This window comes from Malaclemys terrapin, chromosome 22 (genome assembly GCF_027887155.1).
Source record: "Malaclemys terrapin pileata isolate rMalTer1 chromosome 22, rMalTer1.hap1, whole genome shotgun sequence".
Lineage (NCBI taxonomy): Eukaryota > Metazoa > Chordata > Testudines > Emydidae > Malaclemys > Malaclemys terrapin.
In genome coordinates this window covers 11,874,109-11,897,832 of record NC_071526.1, presented here as the reverse complement: position 1 = coordinate 11,897,832, position 23,724 = coordinate 11,874,109, and the positions used below count along the sequence as shown (strand labels likewise).

At 48.7% G+C, this 23,724-nt stretch overlaps 1 protein-coding gene across 1 annotated transcript in view; it reads left to right on the top strand.

The window, feature by feature from the left end:
- The window catches only part of GRHL3 (grainyhead like transcription factor 3), a 46,748-nt gene extending 26,672 nt beyond the window's left edge, over positions 1–20,076 (top strand). The window contains exons 9-16 of the mRNA XM_054011524.1: positions 1,726–1,884; positions 3,887–3,965; positions 5,590–5,723; positions 7,081–7,118; positions 7,818–7,906; positions 8,182–8,267; positions 9,685–9,749; positions 19,191–20,076. Of these exons, the coding sequence (XP_053867499.1) occupies positions 1,726–1,884; positions 3,887–3,965; positions 5,590–5,723; positions 7,081–7,118; positions 7,818–7,906; positions 8,182–8,267; positions 9,685–9,749; positions 19,191–19,305 (765 nt within the window). The 3' untranslated portion in view covers positions 19,306–20,076. The remainder of the gene's footprint in view (positions 1–1,725; positions 1,885–3,886; positions 3,966–5,589; positions 5,724–7,080; positions 7,119–7,817; positions 7,907–8,181; positions 8,268–9,684; positions 9,750–19,190) is intronic.
- Positions 20,077–23,724: the final 3,648 nt, after the last annotated feature.

Here is a 23,724-nt window from a genome sequence, read left to right as displayed (position 1 = left end):
GGCACACAGACCCGGCTCCTCTTAAATTAGTCGCTTGGGAAAACTCTGGTTTGTGCTGGGATCTCCACAGAGCCCCGCTGTCAGCCCAAAGGCGACCTTCGTCTTTTACAACCCCAGAGGTTAACAAATGTCTTCAAGGCACAGTTGTCAAAAATGGAAATATGCCAGGTATGCAGCAAGCCCTTGGGGGCACCTCAGCCAAACACAATTTAGCTGTTACCAGAAACTTTGTCCTCACACTGGCCTGGGGCTACTTCAGGGTGAGACTTCAGAGAGCTGAAAAGTCTGGGAGCTGCCAAGAGAGGCCAGCTATAGAGGGCTGTCTGTAGTACTTCTTACATGAATTCTCATTCATAATTCTTCTTCGTGCCGCTAAGCTTAATGCAACAGATAAGTGTCTTCTTTTCGGTCTAGAAGTATTGGCTAGACCTGACTTCAGGATCAGACCCTCTGCATAGGCCCCATAAAGTTGTGCTGATTTATGCCGGCTGAGGAACTAGTCCTAGTTCCGCTTCTCAGCTCTCTCTGAGCTGTGGCGCAAACATTTGTCTCCAGAAACTCCAGGGAAAATATCCAGGTTGCACAGATGAGTTTGTAGTTTGGAAGCAGAACTAAGGCTTTGTGAGTGCCCAGCGTTCTCTTCCTATTTCCCACCGGAGGTAGCTCTATTCAGGCAGTGATGCCTGAGACGGTTTTCAGGACGAGTTATTTATTTAACTAACAACAAGGCCCATAGGTGCAGGAACTAGGGGGTCTGAGGGTCCTGTTGGAATTCTGCAATGGTACTATGGCTCCCAATACAACAGTTACAGAAGCCCCCTGGTGCTGCCGCACTCCCTGGCTTGAAGTGGTTTCCAGCATATCCAGGGCTTAGAGTTTGGTTCGATGGCTCTCAGCACCCCCCACTATCCTAATTGTTCCAGCCCCCCTGCTAAGGACTAATTTCCAAAGGGAGCCCAGTCGTGGCGCTGGGGTGATCTAGCCTGCCTCTGTCTCTGCAACTGGCTTCTGTCTGTGTGTAACAGAGGGGCGTGCCCGGGTCCAACGGGCAGCATCCCCACCCAACGGAAATCTCAGTGAGAACATTCGCAGGCAAACGTGGGGCCTGACCCAAGGCCCGCTGAAGGTGACGGGAGCATTTCTGTCGCCTTAATAGCCCTCAGGGAGGCCTTTGTCAGGGCTGTGAGGAACAGGTTGCAACATCATTAGAACATCAAGATTGTCCAAACCAAAGTGTCCCTCTGAATGGACTGTGCCATCTGCGGGACGTAGGCTGTGAAGAGCAGATGGGAAGATGCAAGGAGGGGAGATCTCTTTATTATAGCACTGAGGTGGGAGGCAGCATGTGGTCGTGATGGGGAATGTAGGGAGTGCAGCCCTAGGGCCAGATTCCCCATCGCCCTGCATCTGGGGCAGCCATTTACAGCCGTGCAGAGAGGGCATGAAGCACGACTGAATCGGAATGGGAGTGTTACACTCACTCCTGGCTGGCGTAAGTGACTGCGTGCAGGCAGTGCAGTGCAGGGCAGCAGAGAATCTGCTAGATCTAAGCTGGTGAGGAGTGGTTGGGTACGTGCTGGATGAAAGTTGGGAAGACTGGATGGATGAATCTCAGAAGCACTGAAGAGTCGATTGCCCTCTGATGACATCCTTCCCTCTATCATTTAAAATCCTGGGATTGCAGGTTAGCATTCAAGCTGTGACATTCTCCCTTCTTATCTGCAGATTTTTATTGGGGTGAATTGCCTGAGTACAGACTTCTCCTCCCAGAAAGGAGTCAAGGGCGTCCCTTTAAACCTCCAGATCGACACCTACGACTGCGGCCCTGGGACAAGCCGGCTGGTGCACCGAGCTGTCTGCCAGATCAAGATCTTCTGCGATAAGGTAGAGCCTCTCCCTCCCTTCGGAGAACTGCTTCCAGGGAATTTTATACTCACTCCAAACTAGCACAAAAGACCTGGAGCCACTAACTGAGTTGGAGGGGATGAGAACCCAGAACAACCCAGAGGGCATGACTGAATAGATAGGTTCAGCCATCTCGGGGTGAGGAGATTGATTTAGCTAGTGTGTCTGGATCACTTAGCTCACAGAAGTTAGAGATGGACAGAGGATTTTATCCATCCCTGGCCTAAGTAGGATTCTGCCCTGTAACTTATTCTCTAGTCCAATCAAATGTTAAAACTCAAGCTCTGAGACTTTCCCCACTCTCTTTGGAGGCTGATTTGCAGTCTTGTAGCTCTCAGGGTTTGAAGGTTTTGCCTGATGTTTAGCCTATATTTTCCATTTTAAAGGGGAGTTGTTTTTTCTTAACTTTAGAAATATCAGGAAGGCCTGGTCTTATTTTCCTGAAAGACCTCTGGGAGGTGTTCAGGCTATTTACTGGGAGTCCCTTGGGATGTGGAATCTTTTTAACAAGGGCTTCCATTATCCTAAGTGTTAATTAGTCCATGAAGTTAACAATGTATTAATTAAAAAAAGATCTAAGTAATTTGACTAATAATTCCCTCCCCTTTCAATTGATCAAATTTTACGCTCTTAAAATTCCACTAGTTTTCCAGTCACCACAGAGTCTTCCAATCCCAGGTGGGGCAAGTGCAAAGTCAGGTGCTCAGATACCACGGTGATGGGTAGATAGTGTGTCATATTTAACTCAACAGGGGGCATTGTGGCCTAGTGGATGAAGCACATATAGGACTGGGACTCAGGTTCTAATTCCCTGCTCTGCTACTGGCCTGCTGGTGATGTTGGGCAAGTCATGTCCCCTGTCTGTGCCTCAGTTTCCCCATCTGTAAAATGATACTTCTCTCCCTTTGTAAACTGCTTTGAGATCTACTGATGAAAAGTGCAATGTAAGAACAAAGTGGTATTATTAAAAGAAAAGGGCAACAAAAATGATTAGGGGTATGGAACAGCTTCCATGTGAGGAGAGATTAATAAGATTGGGACTTTTCAGGTTGAAAAAGATACGATTAAGGGGGGATATGATGGAGGTCTATAAAATCATGACTGGTGTGGAGAAAGTAAATAAGGAAGTGTTATTTACTCCTTCTTATAACACAAGAACTAGGGGTCACCAAATGAAATGAATAGGCAGCAGGTTTCAAACAAACAAAATGAAATACTTCTTCACAACACACAGTCAACCTGTGGAACTCTTTGCCAGAGGATGTTGTGAAGACCAAGACTATAACAGGGTTCAAAAAAGATAAATTCATGGAGGACAGGTCCATCAATGGCTATTAGCCAAGATGGACAGGGATGGTGTCCCTAGCCTCTGTTTGCCAGAAGCTGGGAATGGGTGACCGGATGGATCACTTGGTGATTCCCTGTTCTGTTCATTCCCTCTGGGGCACCTGGCATTGGCCACTGTCGGAAGACAGGATACTGGGCTAGATGGACCTTTGGTCTGACCCAATATGGCTGCTCTTATGTTCATAAAAGGTTCACTGACTGGACCTTTTCAAATCTTGCTGTGCCCTCACAAACAGAACATTGTATCTGTGTAAGTGCTGCTGTTATGGAGACTGACAGGGTTAGCGGCCTTTTGTTGCTCCCCATTTAAGAAGCAAATGTCCAATAAAAACAACAACAATGGGCCAGATTCTCTGCTGTGATGCAATTTCCGCTGAAGTCAATGGAGTTGCACCAACAGGGAATTTACCCCAATATTCTTAGCATATTAAAAGGTAAAGATAAGACGTGATCTGAGCCCAGACCTGGGAGTTCGGACACTCATGCTGATCCCAGCTCTGACACAGTCTCATCCTTTGGCCTTGGGTAAGTCACTTAGCCCCCCTGGGCATCAGTTTCCCAGGGATGTTTGCTGTAAAGCGGAGTACTGTTTACACTATAGCTGTAGCTCATTTTTGCCTAACCTTCCCCACAGGGAGCAGAGAGGAAAATGCGGGACGATGAGCGCAAGCAGTTCAGAAGGAAAGGGAAATGCCTGGACTCCAATAACAACGGTTAGTACAAGGACTAGTCGCCGGTAGGGAACAAGGGGCCTGATCTAAAGCCCACTGAAGTCAATAGGAGTCTTTCCACTTACTCCAGTGAGCTCTGGATCAGGCCCAGAGCGAGTCGCTAAACGGTGTACTAGGATGAGATCTACCCAAACTAGCGTCAGAGCCAGAAAGCAGTGTGTGCCCAGGACAGGGAGACAGGAGCGCCTGGGCTCTCTGCCGCGGATTCACTGTGTAGCCTGGAGCAATTTGCTCCAATCCTGCAGAGACAGACAGCGATTAAGTGCCTAGATGGACCGAACCCCTCTCTGTGTCTCGCTGTCCCAGTGACGCTGCCCGAGCGAGGTGTTGGGCGGCTGTATGAGTCCTGGCTGGGAATGCTTTGAAAATGTTACGCACTGTCTGAGAGCTGAGAACTGGGCTAAGCCGTTGCTCCCATTGGAATGTGAAATAATCTAACCTGGGTGAAGAGAGAGTGAAACAGAGATTTGTGACGTTAATTACCATCGCCCCGTCCTTCCTAATGCAATGCAATATTCTACAATTGCTGCTTGTCCTTTGTTGCTTGTGCAAGTCTATTCCAGCGGGGTAGGGGTGGGACACCTACTAGAGCCAACACACAGTGGGGGATAACAAAAGGCAGATGGTTCCTTCATGCAAGAGAAGCTTCTAATGAGGAGGTTCTGGGAAGGCTGGGTGTCTCAGGCTCTGCACGCCACACCCCAGGTTTTGGTCCCAAGGTCAGTAGTTCCTGTCTGATGGCCGGGGGTCCATGGGCAATGAGATGGTCTTGGGCCTGTTGAATGGGCACCTAGAGGTGGTTCCTTCAAGTCATGAGTGAGGCGTGTGAGCGCAGTGGGGAAGCTCGCACTGCGATACCCATTCTGGGGTTAAATGGGGCTTGTCTCCAGGGCTGTTAACCTCCTCCCGGCAGGGACCAACCCTGGCCGTCTCTCAGCCCAGGAGGAGGGAGCTGAGTGAGCAGGAGGGTTCTCTGCCTCTGTGGGACTTTTTTCTGGTCCTATGTCCATGCGTGCATCCAAGCACAGTTGCTCTGGGCAGCATCCACTGACTCTTTGGACTTGGTCTTGGGTGCTGTCTGGGTTCTCTGCTCAGTGTCTCCTTCCGGTTCGCTCATTATGACCTTGTGACCTGCACCCCAATTCCTGTTTTATTTTTTGTTGCCTATGCTCATTTGATGTCTGGGTTCTGTGGTCCCTCCCTTGTCCATGCCATCGGGGCCTTTTAATCTGGTGGGCTCCACCCACCGCTCCTCCTCGTCAGGTCGGCTACTATCTTTCACCAGCACGAATGGCTCTTCCAATAAGGACAAATAAAATAAAACCTCCCTTGGAAACCATTAAGGGTAAAGGCCATGAACTGTCCTAAATTTGCACAGAGTGACCCCGTCCATCTACAGACGAGAGTTAGGGCTTTATTCGCTGCTCATTAAGAAATATCTTGTGTTTCATGCACTCTGTATAACACGTGAGTAACTAAGCTTTGGGCTGTGTGTTCTCAGGGCATGCGCATAAATCTCTGTCATAATGTGACAGATCCCACTGATGCGATGAAGCTGCAGACTGGCAAAGGTTTTCTGAAATGAGATTTCTTGTTGTTCTCGTAGGTTTGAAAGGCTGTTTGCTGTCTGGCTTTCGAGGGAACGAAATCACATTCCTCAGGCCGGAGACGGATTTAGAAACCGAGCCGGTCTTGTTTATTCCAAACGTCCATTTTTCAAATCTTCAGAGATGTGGTGTGGTAAGTCCTTGTAAAAACATCTCCCGAACACACACACACACACACACACACACACACACAAAACTTGAAAGCTGGGTCAATGGAGTGCGTCCTAGAGACACTAATTGCATCGTGTAGAGGAAAAGAACCCACGGCGTCAATTTTATTAACTAACAATTTCAAGGTCAAGGGAGATTTAATTTGGGGAAAGGTGAACTTGAGGAAAAGTTTTCTCAAGAAGGGTTGTATAAGGATTACCTGCAAATTTGCACGGTGGATTGAGCTGGAAAGAGCAAAAGCATTTGCACAAAATGACCCCTAGCAAAATTCCTCCATTCAAAACAGCTCCATCTGTGGGATATCCCTCAGCTTCTCCCCGGCCTCTCTCTGTTCCCGATGATCCTCCCTGCAGCTGAGAAGAGCTGGGCTTCCGAACTGCTCAGGAGTGCTCTGGAGGCCATCATTCAAGAAGCTGAGTTGCCACCTGTCTGAGTTTGTCCAAATGGGCAAATTCAGCCAGGACAACATTGTGGCGTCATCTTGCAACAGGATGATATTTTGGTGCAACAGTGTTGAAGCTAGGGGACAGGAGATCTCGGTCTGCCACACCAGAATCTGCTGAGAAACCATGGGCTCTGGATTCAGAATCGATTGCGAGATTCAAGCTCCTTTTGATTCTGACAAGATGTATATTCTGGACTGTTGTCTGTGGGACAGGAATCGCAGTGAATGAGACTCTGTCAGGCTTTCACTTAGTCAGAAAAACGTGGGTGTGTGTTTGTTCTTTAATTACAGTTTCCTGGGGGGAAATGACGGTATAAGGGGAAAAAATCATCCGACCTTTAAAACAAAAAAATCAGTCGGGTTTGCAAACCTGAGACCAGCCCATGTTGTTCCATCCCCAGCTGAATTATTCTATTCCAGTGATGACGTCATTGTCATGATACCGCATCACCCCACAGCACATCCCAACAAGGCATTTCACGGGCCCCCAGACTCCCGAATGTCCTGTAGATGGGTAGGCTCTTCCCGTTGAAAAGGGGATAATGCCGCTCTACAAGGGATGCCAAACAGCCCAAGTAGCAGGGGATACGCTAAGAATCCATGGTTGAAATCCTGGTTCCACTGAAGTAAATTGCAAAACTACCCTGGATTTAAATGGAGCCAAGATTTGATCCCATATAGGCACATCCCTCCCCTGAACCCTACACAGCCATATTCTGCCTTCAGCTGCATGGCTGTAGCCAAGGACAGGATCGGGCCGTGAGATCTAAGGCGAGAATGAGTATCTTAGTGGGGAGCCCATCAAGGGACATCTTATGGGCTCTTGAAAACAAAATTTAAACTAAAACGATCTCTTTTTTTCTTTTCATTCAAGGTGCTTCCTGCTGCTGCTGTTCCTAACAATGTAAACAGGTAGGAAAGGACAGGGGCTCGTCAATCTTTTCACCTCTTCGGGCCAGTAATTGTTCTGGTACTTGTGGAACTTAGCATGTGCACACATACCAGCTCACTGCAGGCGCACCCTCTGCCTGCACTGAAGTCTTCTGTCATGTAAAGGTGTGGAATGGACTCTCCTAACGCTCAGCCCCACCCCCCAAAAAAGACTGCTGTGATGTTTCCTTTACCACCCTGAAAAGCTATTGTGGTATCATGCTAATCGGGTGACGGAACATGTTTAAAAATCAGAATGATCCCTGAACCGGCTCGGACGGGCTAAGGTAGCCAAAGGCAGAGGCAGCCGTAAAGGAAGCTGAAAGGGAGAGAAACCCTGGCTTTCAAAATCACTGAGGTGGGAAGTTCAGATACCCGCCTTGGCCTGATCCAAAAGTCAGTGGAAAGACTCTCATTAACATCAGTGGCTTTTGGACCGGGCCCAGTAATTCTGAGACATTACATGTCTTTTGCCTGGGATATAAACCCAAACCCCTCACCACTTGTGATCCCTGGAGATCCCGTTGCACTCAAGGAGAGGGGTGTTATCTTCGGTGTCCTGGCCACAGTCCAACTCCGGTAATGCTTCTGTCACCGGCATTTGGGAACCTCCCCTTTAACTGTTGGAATGTTTGCTTCTGTCATACGTCTTCCTGACGGTCTCCTCTCGTGTTTACTTAGGTTGCCATTAAAACGGGGCTGTCCCTCGTTCTCGGATGAGTTTGATCCTTCACCTTCCAAACTAGCCAAAGAAGAAGATGCCAAGAGAGGTATTGTTATTATTGAGATTATCGTGGCACCGAACAGCCCAAACCACAGCCCAGGCCCCCATGTTGCTAGGTGCGGTGCAAACACAGAACAGAGGGTCCCTGCCCCAAACACCTTCCAGAACCTCCCCGTTGGGAATTCAATTCCTTTGGCAAGTGGTTCGTCACATGGCCCAACTCATTCGGGATCTTCATTTAAACGGGATCCTACAAGCTTTGGAAATGTGCTGCAAACACCTGCAACCAGTGGTTTAAAAGCTGCCTGTTGTCTGTCCCAGTCTTGTTGTATGTGCGGAGGGAATCCGAGGAAGTATTCGATGCTCTCATGCTGAAGACACCAGATCTCCAAGGACTCAGGAATGCTGTAAGTTTCGTGCCATGACTGTGACACACAAACTGCAGTATGTTCTCGGAAATCAGGGGTCGGGGAGGGGAGAGGGGGTGTTAGAATTAACTCCCTGTGCAGGGGCTCAGCACAAGGACGGGGTACCGCTTCTATCTCACGTCTGCCCTGTTTGGAGGAGCTAAATGGTGCGTAGGCCTTGTGCTAAGAATTCCACCCCAGTGAAAAAGTCAGCCCATGCGTTGAGAGCTGTAGCGTGAGAGGTGAGCTCTCTCCAGGAGCACAAACCTTATCAGTGCAGTCTTTTGTTCAGATCACAGTATAAAAGCCCTAGGATTCTCCTTTTATTACAGTGTTTTCGTATTTTCAGCTGTAAAACATCCCTCACCATTCCCTGGCTCTATCTCCGGGGGATCTGAAGCCAGGGCAAGTCTACCTGCTATCCACCTTAGGATGGAATTTTCTGTTTGAGGAACACACAGGGCATATTTCTGTGATGATTATCAGAAGAATCCCCGATAACCCTAGCTCCTCTTTGGGGGGTGGAATAAAACAAACAATAAACCTAAATGATCCAATGGTGCCTTTATGGCAGCGCTTTGGGGGGTGGGAGGGGTTGTTGTTTTTACAAACTTTTAAAAACAGAGCAGAGGCAGGTTGCAGAATGTCAGGTTATAGCTTCCTCCCCATGGCAATACAGCCAAGCAGACAAGACCCTTCACAGAAAATGCTGCCGAATGAATGTAAAACTCTCGCTCAATTTCCAAACCTGCTCAGAGTGTCATCAAAGCACTTATGATGCTAGAAGCGGGAGCGCCGCCAGCTTTTCTGCCGCCCTAGGCAGCGGAAGGTCCCGCCCCGAAATGCCACCCCCCACAGAGGCAGCGGAAGGTCCTGCCACCGAAATACCGCTGCGGTCGCCGCCCCCCAAATTATAGCACCCGAGGCAACCGCCTAGGTCGCCTAATGGGTTGCGCCGGCCCTGGCTAGAAGCCTTTGCAGCTTGACCCAGAACCTCAGCAAAAGTCGTGATCGCAAGGGATTCAGGGCTATCAGAGTCAGACATGCACTTTCTGTTGGTAAACCAAAAGCTCTAAGGTGCAGAGGCTTTGCACAGGTGCATTAGTTTGTCTCTGTGTGCCCAGGAGGTGACTTCCCAAGGTCACGTACCACTTCAGTGGTGGAACCAGGAGTTAGCACCCAGGTCTCCTGAGTCCATTGAACCAAGCTGCAGCAGCAAAAGGCCAGGTTACTGTAGTAACCCCAATATAAGCTACATCATTGCTCTAGCATTTTTTTTAGGAGGAGGAGGGGGGGAAATTCTTCCATTGAGGAGTGACCCTACGGCAAAGATCCCTTTTATTTTATCTGCTGGGATTTCATTCTGAAGGTGCAAAAAAAAAAAAAAGATTTTAAAGTGTCACGTTTTCTCCTGCAGATTTCAGAAAAATATGAGCTGCCTGAAGAAAGCATCTATAAAGTCTATAAAAAGTGCAAACGAGGGTAAGCAAATCTCCCATCTGCATTTGCACTGGGCGCCTAGGATCTTTGTACCCTTTGGTGCCCTGCCACGGGATGAAACCGTATTTTAACAAGATAATAAATACCAAAGCTATGGGAGGTCTGGGCCATTTGGAGCATATAAAACACAGAACTCTTTCTGCCCTTTAAAGATTTGGGATAACGTTTGTTTGTACTAACTTTATTCTGAGTGGTGAAGTCTCCTCGGGAAAGGTGGGGGGAGGAGCTGGTTGGGTGGGTTAATGGATGATCTCTCAGAGTGAAAGCCTGGGCTTAGAGTGAATTTATCTTATCTCAATCTGCGAGGTACAGATGTTTGCTTCTCACAACTAGTGTGCATAACTGGCATCAGGCCTTGCCCGGATCAGGACCGGCCAGTGTGGAGACTGTTGGGCTGCAGAGAAAACAGCAGGGTTAGATTCATAGATTCATAGATTCATAGATTCTAGGACTGGAAGGGACCTCGAGAGGTCATCGAGTCCAGTCCCCTGCCCGCATGGCAGGACCAAATACTGCCTAGACCATCCCTAATAGACATTTATCTAACCTACTCTTAAATATCTCCAGAGACGGAGATTCCACAACCTCCCTAGGCAATTTGTTCCAGTGTCTAACCACCCTGACAGTTAGGAACTTTTTCCTAATGTCCAATCTAGACCTCCCTTGCTGCAGTTTAAACCCATTGTTTCTGGTTCTATCCTTAGAGGCTAAGGTGAACAAGTTCTCTCCCTCCTCCTTATGACACCCTTTTATATACCTGAAAACTGCTATCATGTCCCCTCTCAGTCTTCTCTTTTCCAAACTAAACAAACCCAATTCTTTCAGCCTTCCTTCATAGGTCATGTTCTCAAGACCTTTAATCATTCTTGTTGCTCTTCTTTGGACCCTTTCCAGTTTCTCCACATCTTTTTTAAAATGCGGCGCCCAGAACTGGACACAATACTCCAGCTGAGGCCTAACCAGAGCAGAGTAGAGCGGAAGAATGACTTCTCGTGTCTTGCTCACAACACACCTGTTAATGCATCCCAGAATCATGTTTGCTTTTTTTGCAACAGCATCACACTGTTGACTCATATTTAGCTTGTGGTCCACTATAACCCCTAGATCCCTTTCTGCCGTACTCCTTCCTAGACAGTCTTTTCCCATTCTGTATGTGTGAAATTGATTTTTCCTTCCTAAGTGGAGCACTTTGCATTTGTCTTTGTTAAACTTCATCCTGTTTAACTCAGACCATTTCTCCAATTTGTCCAGATCATTTTGAATTATGACCCTGTCCTCCAAAGTAGTTGCAATCCCTCCCAGTTTGGTATCATCCGCAAACTTAATAAGCGTACTTTCTATGCCAATATCTAAGTCGTTGATGAAGATATTGAACAGAGCCGGTCCCAAAACAGACCCCTGCGGTACCCCACTCGTTACGCCTTTCCAGCAGGATTGGGAACCATTAATAACAACTCTCTGAGTACGATTATCCAGCCAGTTATGCACCCACCTTATAGTAGCCCCATCTAATTTGTATTTGCCTAGTTTATCGATAAGAATATCATGCGAGACCGTATCAAATGCCTTACTAAAGTCTAGGTATACCACATCCACCGCTTCACCCTTATCCACAAGGCTCGTTATCCTATCAAAGAAAGCTATCAGATTGGTTTGACATGATTTGTTCTTCACAAATCCATGCTGGCTATTCCCTATCACCTTACCACCTTCCAAGTGTTGGCAGACGATTTCCTTAATTACTTGCTCCATTATCTTCCCTGGCACAGAAGTTAAACTAACTGGTCTGTAGTTACCTGGGTTGTTTTTATTTCCCTTTTTATAGATGGGCACTATATTTGCCCTTTTCCAGTCTTCTGGAATCTCTCCCGTCTCCCATGACTTTCCAAAGATAATAGCTAGAGGCTCAGATACCTCCTCTATTAGCTCCTTGAGTATTCTAGGATGCATTTCATCAGGCCCGGGTGACTTGCAGGCATCTAACTTTTCTAAGTGATGTTTAACTTGTTCTTTTTTTATTTTATCCGCTAAACCTACCCCCTTCCCATTAGCATTCACTATGTTAGGCATTCCTTCAGACTTCTCGGTGAAGACCGAAACAAAGAAGTCATTAAGCATCTCTGCCATTTCCAAGTTTCCTGTTACTGTTTCTCCCTCTTCACTAAGCAGTGGGCCTACCCTGTCTTTGGTCTTCCTCTTGCTTCTAATGTATTGATAAAAAGTCTTCTTGTTTCCTTTTATTCCCGTAGCTAGTTTGAGCTCATTTTGTGCCTTTGCCTTTCTAATCTTGCCCCTGCATTCCTGTGTTGTTTGCCTATATTCATCCTTTGTAATCTGTCCTAGTTTCCATTTTTTATATGACTCCTTTTTATTTTTTAGAAAGCTTTGCATTGTGTTCCACTGACTCTTCCCAAGGGTTAGGTACAAACAGGGCACCTTGGTTCCCAGTTTTGCCAACTCATCAGCCATCATTCACTAATGGAGTGATCCACACCATGGGAGTCCTTCCTGGACTCTGGTAGGTGATGGTCAGACCCTACGTATGAACACGCACCCTGAATATATAGATGCCATGGACAAGAATGAACCTTAATAGGAATTTAGACCTAAACTCCTGCCTTGATTAAGAAAAGGATTTGTATCTCCTGCTGAAGGCACCGCTATGAAAACATGTTGTTCTTTGGTGCGTCGGTTTGATGTGCTGGGGCAACAGGCCCTGTCTAGAGCAGCCGTCCAAGCCTGAGCTAGGTCAGTGGTGATGAAGGTTGTTACCATCTGCTGGTTGTCTGGTGGCTCATGTGAAATGAGTCAGAGGGGCTGTGTCTCACCTGGTTCCAGTGTGTTCACGTCACAAAGCACCACCTCCCTAGGTACTAGCTGGCTCCTAGTGTTGACTAACCCATAGACTGAACTCCCTTCTCTCCCCTATAGGTGGTCCCTCCAGATCATTGTTAAGGTACATTGGGCAAGATCATCAGCTGGTGTAAACCGGTGTTGCTGCATTGACATGAATGGAGCTATGCAAATTCTCACCGGCTGATGATCTGACCCATTTCCCATAGTGCTCTGTGGATAAATAAAGGACTCAGTCTCTGGGGCTGCCAATCCAATATGGAATTTAATGGGGGAAAAAAAATTCAGGGGTGATATAAAACATTTCCAAGAGGTCTCCAAAAACCCAAGAACTTTGGGATCCAACTCCACCAACAATGGAATGAATGAGACTGGGAAAGTCCTCTTAGAGTCTGTCTTTGATAACCACACAGGGTTTGTGAAGGCAGCTTTAGACAGTGTCGGACAGTATTTTATTCTGGTACTTTTGATTCACACCTTTGCCTGTTAGCTATTGTAGAGGGCTCGTTAATGACTTCCCAGAAACAAGCAGGTGGCCTTTTAGCTCCCAGGGTTGAGTTGTCTAAAAGTTTCCTTCAACGACTCCAGAAGAGCAAAACCGTGTCGTAGTGGTGGTGCCTGCACGTCCTGCCATGGCATTGTGGGAGATTAACTTCAAAGACAGCCCTATCCCTACCCTGCCCTACAAAGTGACGGGAGGACTTTTCACACAGCACACAACTTACCTGTGGAACTCATTGCCATGGGATGCTGTGAAAGCCAAAAACTTATTTGGGTTGAAAAAAGAACTGGATAAGTTCATGGCAAACATGTCTATCGATGGCTATTAGCCAAGATGGTCAGGGATACAACCCCATGCTCTGGGTGTCCCTAAACCTGACAACCAGAAATTGGGAGTGGAAGACAGGACTGGCTCACTCCATAACTACCCTGTTCTGTACACTCCCCCTGAAGCTCAGGTATGGGCCACTGTCGGGGACAGAACACTGGGCAAGATGGACAATGGGTGACCCACTATGGCAGCTGTTATGGGAATAGACACTTTGAGGGGTATGCAGCACGGTCAGTTCGTTCTCAGCTGATCATTTGATACTGTAATGCAGAGCAAGAGAACGGGTTTGCCGTGCAGCGGGATTCTTGCTAATCTTCTGTCCAAGGGCTCATGTTGCCAGACAAAGAATACGTCGAGTGCACTTTCACTGTGCCCTACCCCCACAGAGGCGCTTGTTGTGTCTGGAAACCCATGGTCCTGGGCCACCAAGCCGCAGCTTGACGTTATTGTGTACTGTTGTAATTATAACTTGGGAGCAACGAACAGCAAATAATAGCAATGCCCTCCTTGGAGACTGAGTGAATAGCTTTGTTAATCTGCCATTGTCTGAAAGGGAGACTTTGATTGTTGAAGTTGAAGGATCCCTCCTAGCCACGAGGTGATCCTTTGCCTGGAAAGAGCTCAAGAATTTCACCAGGGGACATTATTGTACAGCGTCTTGCTTTCTTTGCTAAGTGACCCCAGAGAAAAAAGCCCTCGGAGTTGAAGATTGGAGCTGGCGCCGCAGGTGGGAGATTGGGTTGTTTTGTAACCAAACCATGTGCAAAGTGTGATTTTTTGAGGCGTAATCAGACCTGACAGGGACCCCCCCGCCCATGACAAACACGTCTCCCCTACGTGGAAGAACTAGTGCTTGTGCTTAGGCAGGGTTGGGAGAGTCTGGGGGAAGGACTTCTGGGAATCAGCCTTTTCTTAGTTCAGACTGTAAGTGATTCTTGGAGGACCCCACTGAAGGTGAATCCAACCCCCAGTCCGTGATCTGCCCGGGCATGTCTACTGCTGCTCTCTTTTCGGTTCCCACTTCAGTCTCAAAGCTGCTGCTTTGGAAATTCTCTTTCTAACGTAACCTTAGAAACACCTAATCACTGTGACTATCCCCGAGATGCTGGGGGGGGGGGGGGGGGAGTTTTGGTTTGTTGGGAGTTCGCAGGGCAATATGGCACTTGCTGAACATAGCTACTTTGCAGATCCTGTGCAGCTCTGGGGCATTAGCTGAAACGCTCTTTAAACAGACCTTTGTTACTCAGACACGCTGAGATTTGTGCAAATAAAGCCAGCTCCTGCTCTGTGTTTTCCTAGCAGTCAGAGACACTGAGTTATAGCTGGCGTCCCTTGTACAATTGAGGACCTGCTAATCACATGTGAAAAACCCTTCGGGGCTTGATCCCCATTGAAAACAATGGGAAAGATCCTCCACTGGTGTCAAATGGCGTAGCTCTGTTGACTTTAATGGAGCGACATGGGTTTACACCAACCGGGGATCTGGCCCATTGACTTCAGTGGAGGGGTGCATCCCTGAGAACGCGCTAATTGCTATTTTCCAGAACGCGTTCTGAAATAAAGAACTCTGAACCGCTCCCTTCCCCCGATGAATGGGGAAAGACTCATCCGCTGCCAAGCTTATTTTCATAAATCCAGACAGCGAGTCCTCCATGCACACAGAGATCTGATCGCGCTTTGCAAGCACCAGTGACTGCTGGAAAATGAATGAATTGTTTGTACTGGCTCAGGTCCAGGTTTTTAGCGCAGAGGGAGACAGAGAGGAGAATTAGAATGACGCCAGTTTGTGCATTAGGTGGTTTTGGTGATGGGGCTCCTGACAAGCGTCTAACAAGGCGGAAGAAACCGTCCCAGAATGTTGGCAGCGGCCAGGGGTAGTTTAAAGGGACTCTCGCTGCTGTCCCGTTCCGTTGATGTCAGTGTGAGAAAGTCTGAGAGAAGTGGGCTTCTCGGGGGGGATCTTCTAACACACTCTGCACTTGCATCTGTCTGGGAGTTTGATATTGAGGTCAGTGGGAACAGAGCAACAAGCAGCCCTGAGTGCATCTGAAAATCCCATCTCAAGGCCCAGATGCAGGAAGGTGCTTAAATTTGTGTGTCGCTTTCAGTAAAGAGAGACATGCACACACACACACACTCACTCACTCACTCACTCACACTCTCTCTCTCTCTGCTAACTTGGGTCAGAACTGACTATGCTACCCAGCTGTGTGAATCTGAGTCCCCTGCACAGATGAGTTCCTGTGAGGCAGGGAGAAAAGGGTCTTGTCTGGTTGAGGGAACCACCTATAACTTGATTTTTGTTTCTTACTCTATCTGATCCCAAGTTAATATTATGAAGTAATGAATGCTTGGGAGATAGAATCAACCAGAGGTTCTTATCCCTGCCCAAAACGGAGGAACAAGGAAATGAAAAGGCAACACATGTAAAGCAGACCAAATGAAATACTGTCATAGCCAACTTGTAATTAAGCTTTGGAACTCATTGTCACCAGTTATTGTTGAGCAAATACCTTACTCCGATTCAAACTCGGCTACAATCTACTAGATCTTAGGCTATTGCGAAATGTATCCTGCTCTCCTAGCCTTCATTTTCCCTTTGCATGATTTCATCCTATTGCCTCACCCTGAGCAATTATCTTTCTCCTTGGCATTTACTTTGTGGGCCTCAGCTGGTATAAACCAATGTGGCTCAGTGGAACAACCTTGATTTACACCATCTGAGGACATGGCATTAAAAGTGGGCCTTGTCAGCATGGTGACCTACTATGCCTGTCCCCGTTCAGCTCATAGGCAGATGACATGAATTTCAGGATGACTCAGTAGAAGTAAGGGGCAAATGTCATATAATTGTGAGCTTGGTCTGGATCTGCAATCTAAGGTCTGGATTTCTCTTCATGACTTACCTGAATCTTTTTGATTGAGAAATCGGACTGGAAACCCAACAGCATGAGGTTCATGTGACTCCCAGTGCCTCATGTCTAGGAATCAGGATGAACTGAAGAGAACTCATGTAACTTTGGGTGCAAAGATTCTCTTTCCATGTTGGTCAAAAGTTCAGAGCAGCAGGAAAACAGCTGATGAAGAAACCTGACCCAACTTTTCCCATCTCCCATAAAGTTTGTGTCTGATTCATACCTAGATGAAGGTTTGATTCAGTTAATAGTTTTAATGTAACTCAGTATCTATAGTGGACCTTTCACCAGGCGGCTGCTAAATGCCTGAGTTTAGGCAGGTAGTGTCCCCATTCTACAGATTGGGAAACTGAGGTGATGTGGTGATTTGGTCAATGTCACACAGGAAGTTGGTGGCAGAGCTGGGAATAGTCTCCGAGGCCCCCTGCTCTAACAGCTGGACACACTTACCTCATTTTTTAATCCAAAGTGGCGTGTTCACCCACTCTGATCAGTGGGTAGCATTTTTCAAAGCTGAAATAAGCTGGGTGGGACAAGTCGCTTCCAGACCGGATGCCTTTCCCAGCTGTAGGTGGATGAAATATGAAAGACTTTTTGGAGATGCCTCATTTGTCATTTAAAGTCATCTTGGTTTTGGGTTGCATAAGGCAACAGCGTGGGTCGGACACACCTGTGTGACACAGCCCTAGATTTCCACTCTGTGTTTAAAGCAGCATGCAGCTGTCTACTTCTGGGATGACTGGAATTGGCTTACAAAGCAGAACTCCTAGTACAAAAGTGGAAAAGCAATTGAAGAATCTAAGAGGAGGGTTGGGGGATTTTGGCAGCTGGGTAGATTGTCATCCTACTCTGTGACTGTTTTGCTTCTGCCGCTGCCCATCCACTCACCTTTTTATCTGCCCCCACAGCCTCTGGATCTCTGTCCTCTCTCATGTTCATTGCCAAAGAGGCTGGGCCTCCTTGTTGTGTTTGTGTAACAGCTGCATGACTCTGGACAAGTTATTTTGTGCCTCAGTTTACCCACGTGTCACGTTTAATGCCCTACACTGAAAGGCCCTAGATATAGGAAATCAACCTGCTTATAAAGCATTTTGAGATCTTCTGAAAAGTGCAGTGAAGAATAAATTATTGAGCACCGGTCACATTCTAAAGCATGTAATTAACAAATCTGAATGAAAAGGCAAACCGTGCCCCTTCACCTGCTTGACGCACTTCCTGTTTCAAAGGCAATCTGACATTCCTTGAATTCTGCACTGTCTTAGAATGGATGGGCCAGATGCTCTGGTGCTGTCAACTGGTGTATCTCCATTGACTGCCAAGGGACTTCGACGATTTACATCACCCGAGGGTCTGGCCTGTCCTCTGTGCCTGACAAATTACTAGATTTGCTAGAAAACTGAAGCCTCTTTATTTCTGAGTATTGCACAGTTAAGGCTATTGCCCCATTAATGATCCCAGTAGAGACCTGGAGGGAACGTGCTGTGGGCAATGAAAGATGGTTTGTTCTCTTTGCCACTTCCAAACAGTTCCGAGTGCCTCCTGTGATTTATGGGAACATAGCCGTGTGACGCCCTGCGACATCAATGATATTTTAATGAGGAACTCTGGTATGATGGGGAGCCGTGGCCTCGGCTTTAAATCAGCTGTTGAAATGCTTCTCCCCCTGCCCTTTATAATTTCTGGTTCCAAGCAGTTGATTTTATGACTGTCACTGAAGTTTGTAACCAGTCTGCGGCCAGGAAAGATGTGGCCGCTTGGAAGGACAAAGAATTTGGAGTGCTGGCTCTCCTGCTGATGCTGTATATTCAGGCGGCATGTGTTCTTCTCTGCAATTGGCGGATTAGCCACTGGGCCAACGGGGCCTGTGCCCAGGGGCCCCAGCCAATTGGGGGGCCCTGGAAAAATGGGCACACCTGTGCCCCACCCCGCTCTGCCCACCTAGCACTCCTGCTGGGGACTGGGGTCGGGCCGCAGGGGCTTGCCCCACTCCGCCTGCCTGGCGCGCCTGCTGCAGAGCAGGGGAAGTGCCCCAACCATGCTCCCTGGCAGGAGCGCCAGGCGGGTGGAGCGGGGCAAGTGCCCACACCCTGACCCCGTTCCCTGGCAGGAGTACCCAGGCAGAGGGGGGAAGCCCCTGCACCCTGACCAGGGGGATACGGGAGGAATGCAGGTGGAAGGGATGGGGAGGGGCTCCCACTTGCTCTGGCCCAGGGCTCCACAAAACCTTAATCCGCCTCTGCCTCTCTGGGAGAACGGGCGTACAGCGCTTACATTCTGCACGGGGATCTTGGCGGTTGTAAGTGGAAAAGACTCTCCCGGTCAATTCTCCGCATTGCAGCCCAACTTGTCAATGCCCTGAAGCCCGGGGTAGGAGAAAGTGGACAATGCAGTATTCTGTGGGTGCCCTCCCAGCTCGCCCGCTCCTGTTGTTAAATGAGCAAGCCGGCTTCCCAAGTGGAAATGAGCCACCCGTTGCTTACCGCAGAGCCCCAGAAAGGAACCAATCGGTCACAATAAGGGTCTGGTTGCAAACTGGTTAGTAACCAGAACCCAGACTGTTTGTATGGTGCTTTGCCTGTTCAAAGCTCTTTATAAAAGACTATCTGATCCTCCCAGCACCTGTGTGGCCCAGGTAGGTCAGTCCTATTATTGCACCTAGGTGGAAACTGAGGCACAGTGAAGTGCTAGGACTTGCGCAAGGCCACGTGGCAAGTTAGTGGGAAAGGCAGGACGAGAACTCGGGATGTCCCAGTTCCCACCGCTCCGCAGTTAAAGTGACTGCTTGAAATATGCGCCCCTAATCCAATCTCTCTCCTCTCCTAGCATCTTGGTGAACATGGATAACAACATCATCCAGCATTACAGCAACCACATGGCTTTTTTACTGGACATAGTGGAGGCAGAGGACAAAATCCAGATCATCCTCAAGGAGCTATAAAGAGCCCAGGGCTGCACTTACGCTGGGACTTCTCTCCTGAAGCCGGCAAGTTGGACCCAAACGGAACACAACCTCACGCCACGCCTCATTGCCTGTACTTGAACACGTTCGTTCCCCTGGGAGGGAGACACTCAGCGCGAGGAAGGGCTTGGACAATCCATTCTCAATGTGAACGTGGAACTTCTCTCGGTTGAATTTATTATTATTAATATTATTATTATTATTATTTGTACTTTGTATTTTCTTCCCCCCAGGCCACAGGTCAGAGTTTCTGTTTCACGGTTGAAATAGCAGATCTGCTAATAAGGTTGCCCAATGGCAGCCCACACATAGACAAACGAATGCTTTTGTTCGCCCTTTGTCTTGGCCTGTTGCTGCATCGATCACAGGCAGCAGCTTTGTACTGAACCGTCAGTCATGCAGAACCTTCAAACAGGGCTGATCCCAGCCGGCAGCTCCTCGCTCCAAGGAGACTTTCTCAGATGCATTGAAACATGGCTGCTAAACAGATGCTGCTGGCTCTGGGCACGGCCCCTCCACCCCACCCCGGATGTAAATACCACTCGCCAGCCATTTGTTTTATACATTTCTAATGTAACCTTCCTTTTATATTTTGTATATGTATAAATACGCCTCGTTTTATATTTGACCCAGCACCGGGACACTGAGAGCATTTCAAAACCGGGCTGCTTCACATTTCCCCGTGACCTCGTTTTTATAACCGTGTTGTTGGGTTGTTTTGTATATTCCATAGTAATAAAGGTTCAGAGATGGAAAGTGGAAGTGTTCTTGCCAAACCTGATGGGGCTTTGGGAGGAATAGGCAGGACCCACTGGGAAAGGGGGAGGGAGGCAGAGAAAGGATTGGAAGTTGTTTCCTGGGCCGCGTGCTGGGTAATAACATGAAGATTCCAGGCTTGTAAAACTAAACTGGTTCTTTATTAAGAGGACAGTTCACAGAGAGGCTGCAGCCAGCATTCTAGCCATATGCCCACAGACTGACTTCCAGGTGTCTCCTCCAAACTCGTCCTTCCTGCAACCCGTGTGCCTCCCTCCAAGTCCATGTTACAGAATTAACACTTAGCTCCTGGACGGAGCTCAAAGGGTGCTTAGAACCACTCAGTAACCCTCATACACCCCTGGGGTCGAATGGGGGGATTATCTCCATTCTATGCATTGGGAAACTGAGGCATCAGCCCTACTTATTTCCTGCTAGGGATAATTCCACTATCTTCCTCTCCCCAACCCTCACAAGGCTACTTGGTCTTCCATCCTCAGACAACAGCCCTCCCTCAGTAGGGTCCTCCTGTGCCAGATGAAGTCATAGGCCCATGCCCAGGGCCTCAGCTCCTGGAGTCCTGTGATTATTGTATCAGAATCTCAGCATTCATTTAAAAAAAAAAAAAAGACATAAATGTCTAGTCCTTGTGACTGGGAAGGAAAGTGTGAAAACATGACCCAAGTGTAACCCGGGCAGCAATGTCTACCTGAGTCTGCTGAGAGCCTGGAACGTGAGTTGGCCATATGCATCTCAATGGGGTGTTAACTCCAAGACTCCCTGCCACCATTTCCCAGGAGGGCTTAGTGTGCATCAGGAGTGAGTAGCAGACCCAACCTGCCTATGTTCCAGTTGCTGAGGTAAGTACCGAAGGGCCCCTGCCAACGGAGGAATGGGGGGCACTGATGCTGCTCCCGACATGGAGAGTGAGGGGAGCCCTGCTGCCACTCCTGGGTGGGGCGAATGAGACTCTTGGCACTGTCCCTGCCTTTGTGGGGATAGAGGGGAGGCGCCCTGCTGCTGCAAGTGGGCCCACAGGCGTGGGGCCTTGGGTGGGGCCCCGCTGGAGAAGAGGATGAGCTGGCCACAAGGGAGCCTGTAGGAGGTGGGGGCCGTGTGAACGGGAGGGTCAGCTCTGCCTCTCCAAAAACTGCTTTTTGGTAATTGCCGGCCCCGTCCTGTCCCTCTGCCGTGTGAGTTAGGAGCGGAGCATTAAAGGGGGCAGCGGGGGAGAGGGATGAGGGGGAAGTAGGGGAGTGGTGGGAAAAGAGGGGCACAAGGGGGGATCTGGAGGAACCTAGAATAAATCCTCCCTAGCCCATCTACTAGGTTTCTAAAGCTCTGCAACGTCTTTCTGTGGATCCTGGTTACCAGACAGGGAGTCAGGACTCCTGGGTTCTATGCCTGGCTCTGCCCATAACTCACCACATGACCTTGGGCAAGTCACTTCCTGGCTTAGTTGCCTCAGTTTCCCCACCTGTAAAGAGGGACTGAGCATTAATCCCGCCTTTGGAAACGGCTGCGTGGCCTCATAGCTGGAAAATGCCATAGAAGAACTAAGCATTTAAAAAAAAAAAAAAAAAGAAGTAAATGCCCAATTGGTTTCCACTAAGCTTCTGGCAGTTTGGGGGGCTGGGCAGACACACACACACTGTGGGCTAGGCAGGAGTGTGCGTGTGGGGGGGGAAGTGTATGGGGAGGAGGCCGTGGACTCTCGGATTATTGGTTCCATTATCCCAGGGATTAATTTGGCCTGTTGGTTGTTCAGGGTAGGCGCTGTCTCTTCCCTGACTCAGGGGGCACCAGAATGCAGATCGTCCGTAACAACAGGCAGAACTATGGAAAATGTGTGGCCAGGTGCCGGAGCGCGCCGTGCTCCCTGGGTCAGAGATTGTCAGTGGTAACGCTGGGTCTCAATGAACGTTTCCTGTGGCCATGAAAGAGCCTCAAGTACTGACTCTCCTGCCTTAATTCTAGTTTAGTGGTTACCGTCTTCCTTCCGTTTCCACTGGCGACGTGACTGAGTCTCCCATGTAGTTCAGTTGCATTCTCATTCAGTTGCCATCACCTGTGGAGGGGGGCAGGGGATACACCCCTGTGCAGCTCAGGGGAGCAGAGGCAGTGGAAGAGGGGTCAGAGGTTTCAGAGCCTGCAGAGAAGTTGCCTGATCAGGTTAGGGGCTGGGCTGAGAGGCGCAGTACAGGTTTCCGGAGGCTGCACATGGGTCTATTTCCCACCCATAATGTTGCGAGGTTTCTGTGATAATCCAGTTTTGCCCACCCTCTGAGTGCATCGTGTTTCCTTATCGCCTGTCTTCTTGCTCAGCTCTGGGACTGGCAATGGGGACGTGGAGGTGTACCCCTGCAGCCCAGGATGGCACAGAGGAAAGGGTAGAGCCATTTTTCAGTGTGTGTGGGGGGGAGAGAATGGTGGGAAGTGGTTCATCCGACTGGCTATGCCCATGCCTATGGCAGGTGGATTGAGACTAGGAGTCAAATGTACCCATGGTGTAAATCCATTGAAGTAATGCAGTTACGTCAGGGATGAATCTGCCCTTGGATCTGATTCTCTTCTTCACACCAGTGCAATTCCATGGACTTCAGTGGGGTTCCTTGTGCTTTTCACCAGTGCGCGAGCAGAATCAGGTCGCAAGCAATCGGATGGCGTTGTGCCACTTTGCACCAGCTGGGAATCCGGCCTGGAGTTTTGCCAGGTGGGAACTGTTTCTTCTGGAGCTGCTGCAGCCCTTTGGAGTGCAGCGCAAAGCTCCACCATTCCGAGTGGGCCGCATTTCACACTCGCTTTGCACTGGTCTAAGTGGCCACACAAGGTGTAGGGCCGTGGAGGATCAGGAGCCTGTTTTGATGCAAGCAAACTGTGAACCTGCCTTCATCCTGATCTCATACCCGCTTCATATCGAGGAAACGCCACTGATTGCAGCAAATGCCAGCTGATTCACATCAGCGTGAGAGCAAACCCAGCCCCCCCCCTCCTTCCCCGCCCTGCCCAGGGTGGGTGTTTCGCTGGCGTGCTCAGTATCGGTTCATCCCTTCCAGCAAAGGCGAGTTGCCATACAGCTTGTGTAAAGAACAGCTCACAAGCATGCAAGAGCATTCTTGACTCGTCACCCGGAGCCCACCAGCACCTTTAGAAGATTAAAGGGCAACCGAAGAGGCTCTGGGGCAGCAAGTCCTGAGGGTGGATAAAGGTCATGTGAAAGTATGAATCCACTTGTGTTTGCCTGGAGTTCATGATGATGAATGAGAGAAGCTTCCACTGAAGCAATATTCTGCTAGGTCCAGTTGATGGCTGGTTTGTACTGACTTAAACAAAAACCAAACCAATTAATTCCAAAGTTTTTGACTTACTCTCACTTCCCGATCAGAAAAATGCACCCACAGCTGTCTATTCATTTTGAAAACTTGCTGCTTACGTTGCACAAATTCTGCAAGTGCATCACACTGACACATGCCAAGACCTGGCTGCAGGACAAATTGACGTGCTCTGTCCTCAGAGAAGGAACATCACAGAAATGCAAGCTTTTCCCCGTATTGCCCTCCCAATGTGCCCCAATCCTGAACGCCACTGAGCTAGCTATCTGTACCATCTGCTAGGACAAGGTCAGTCTCCCACTCCAATAAG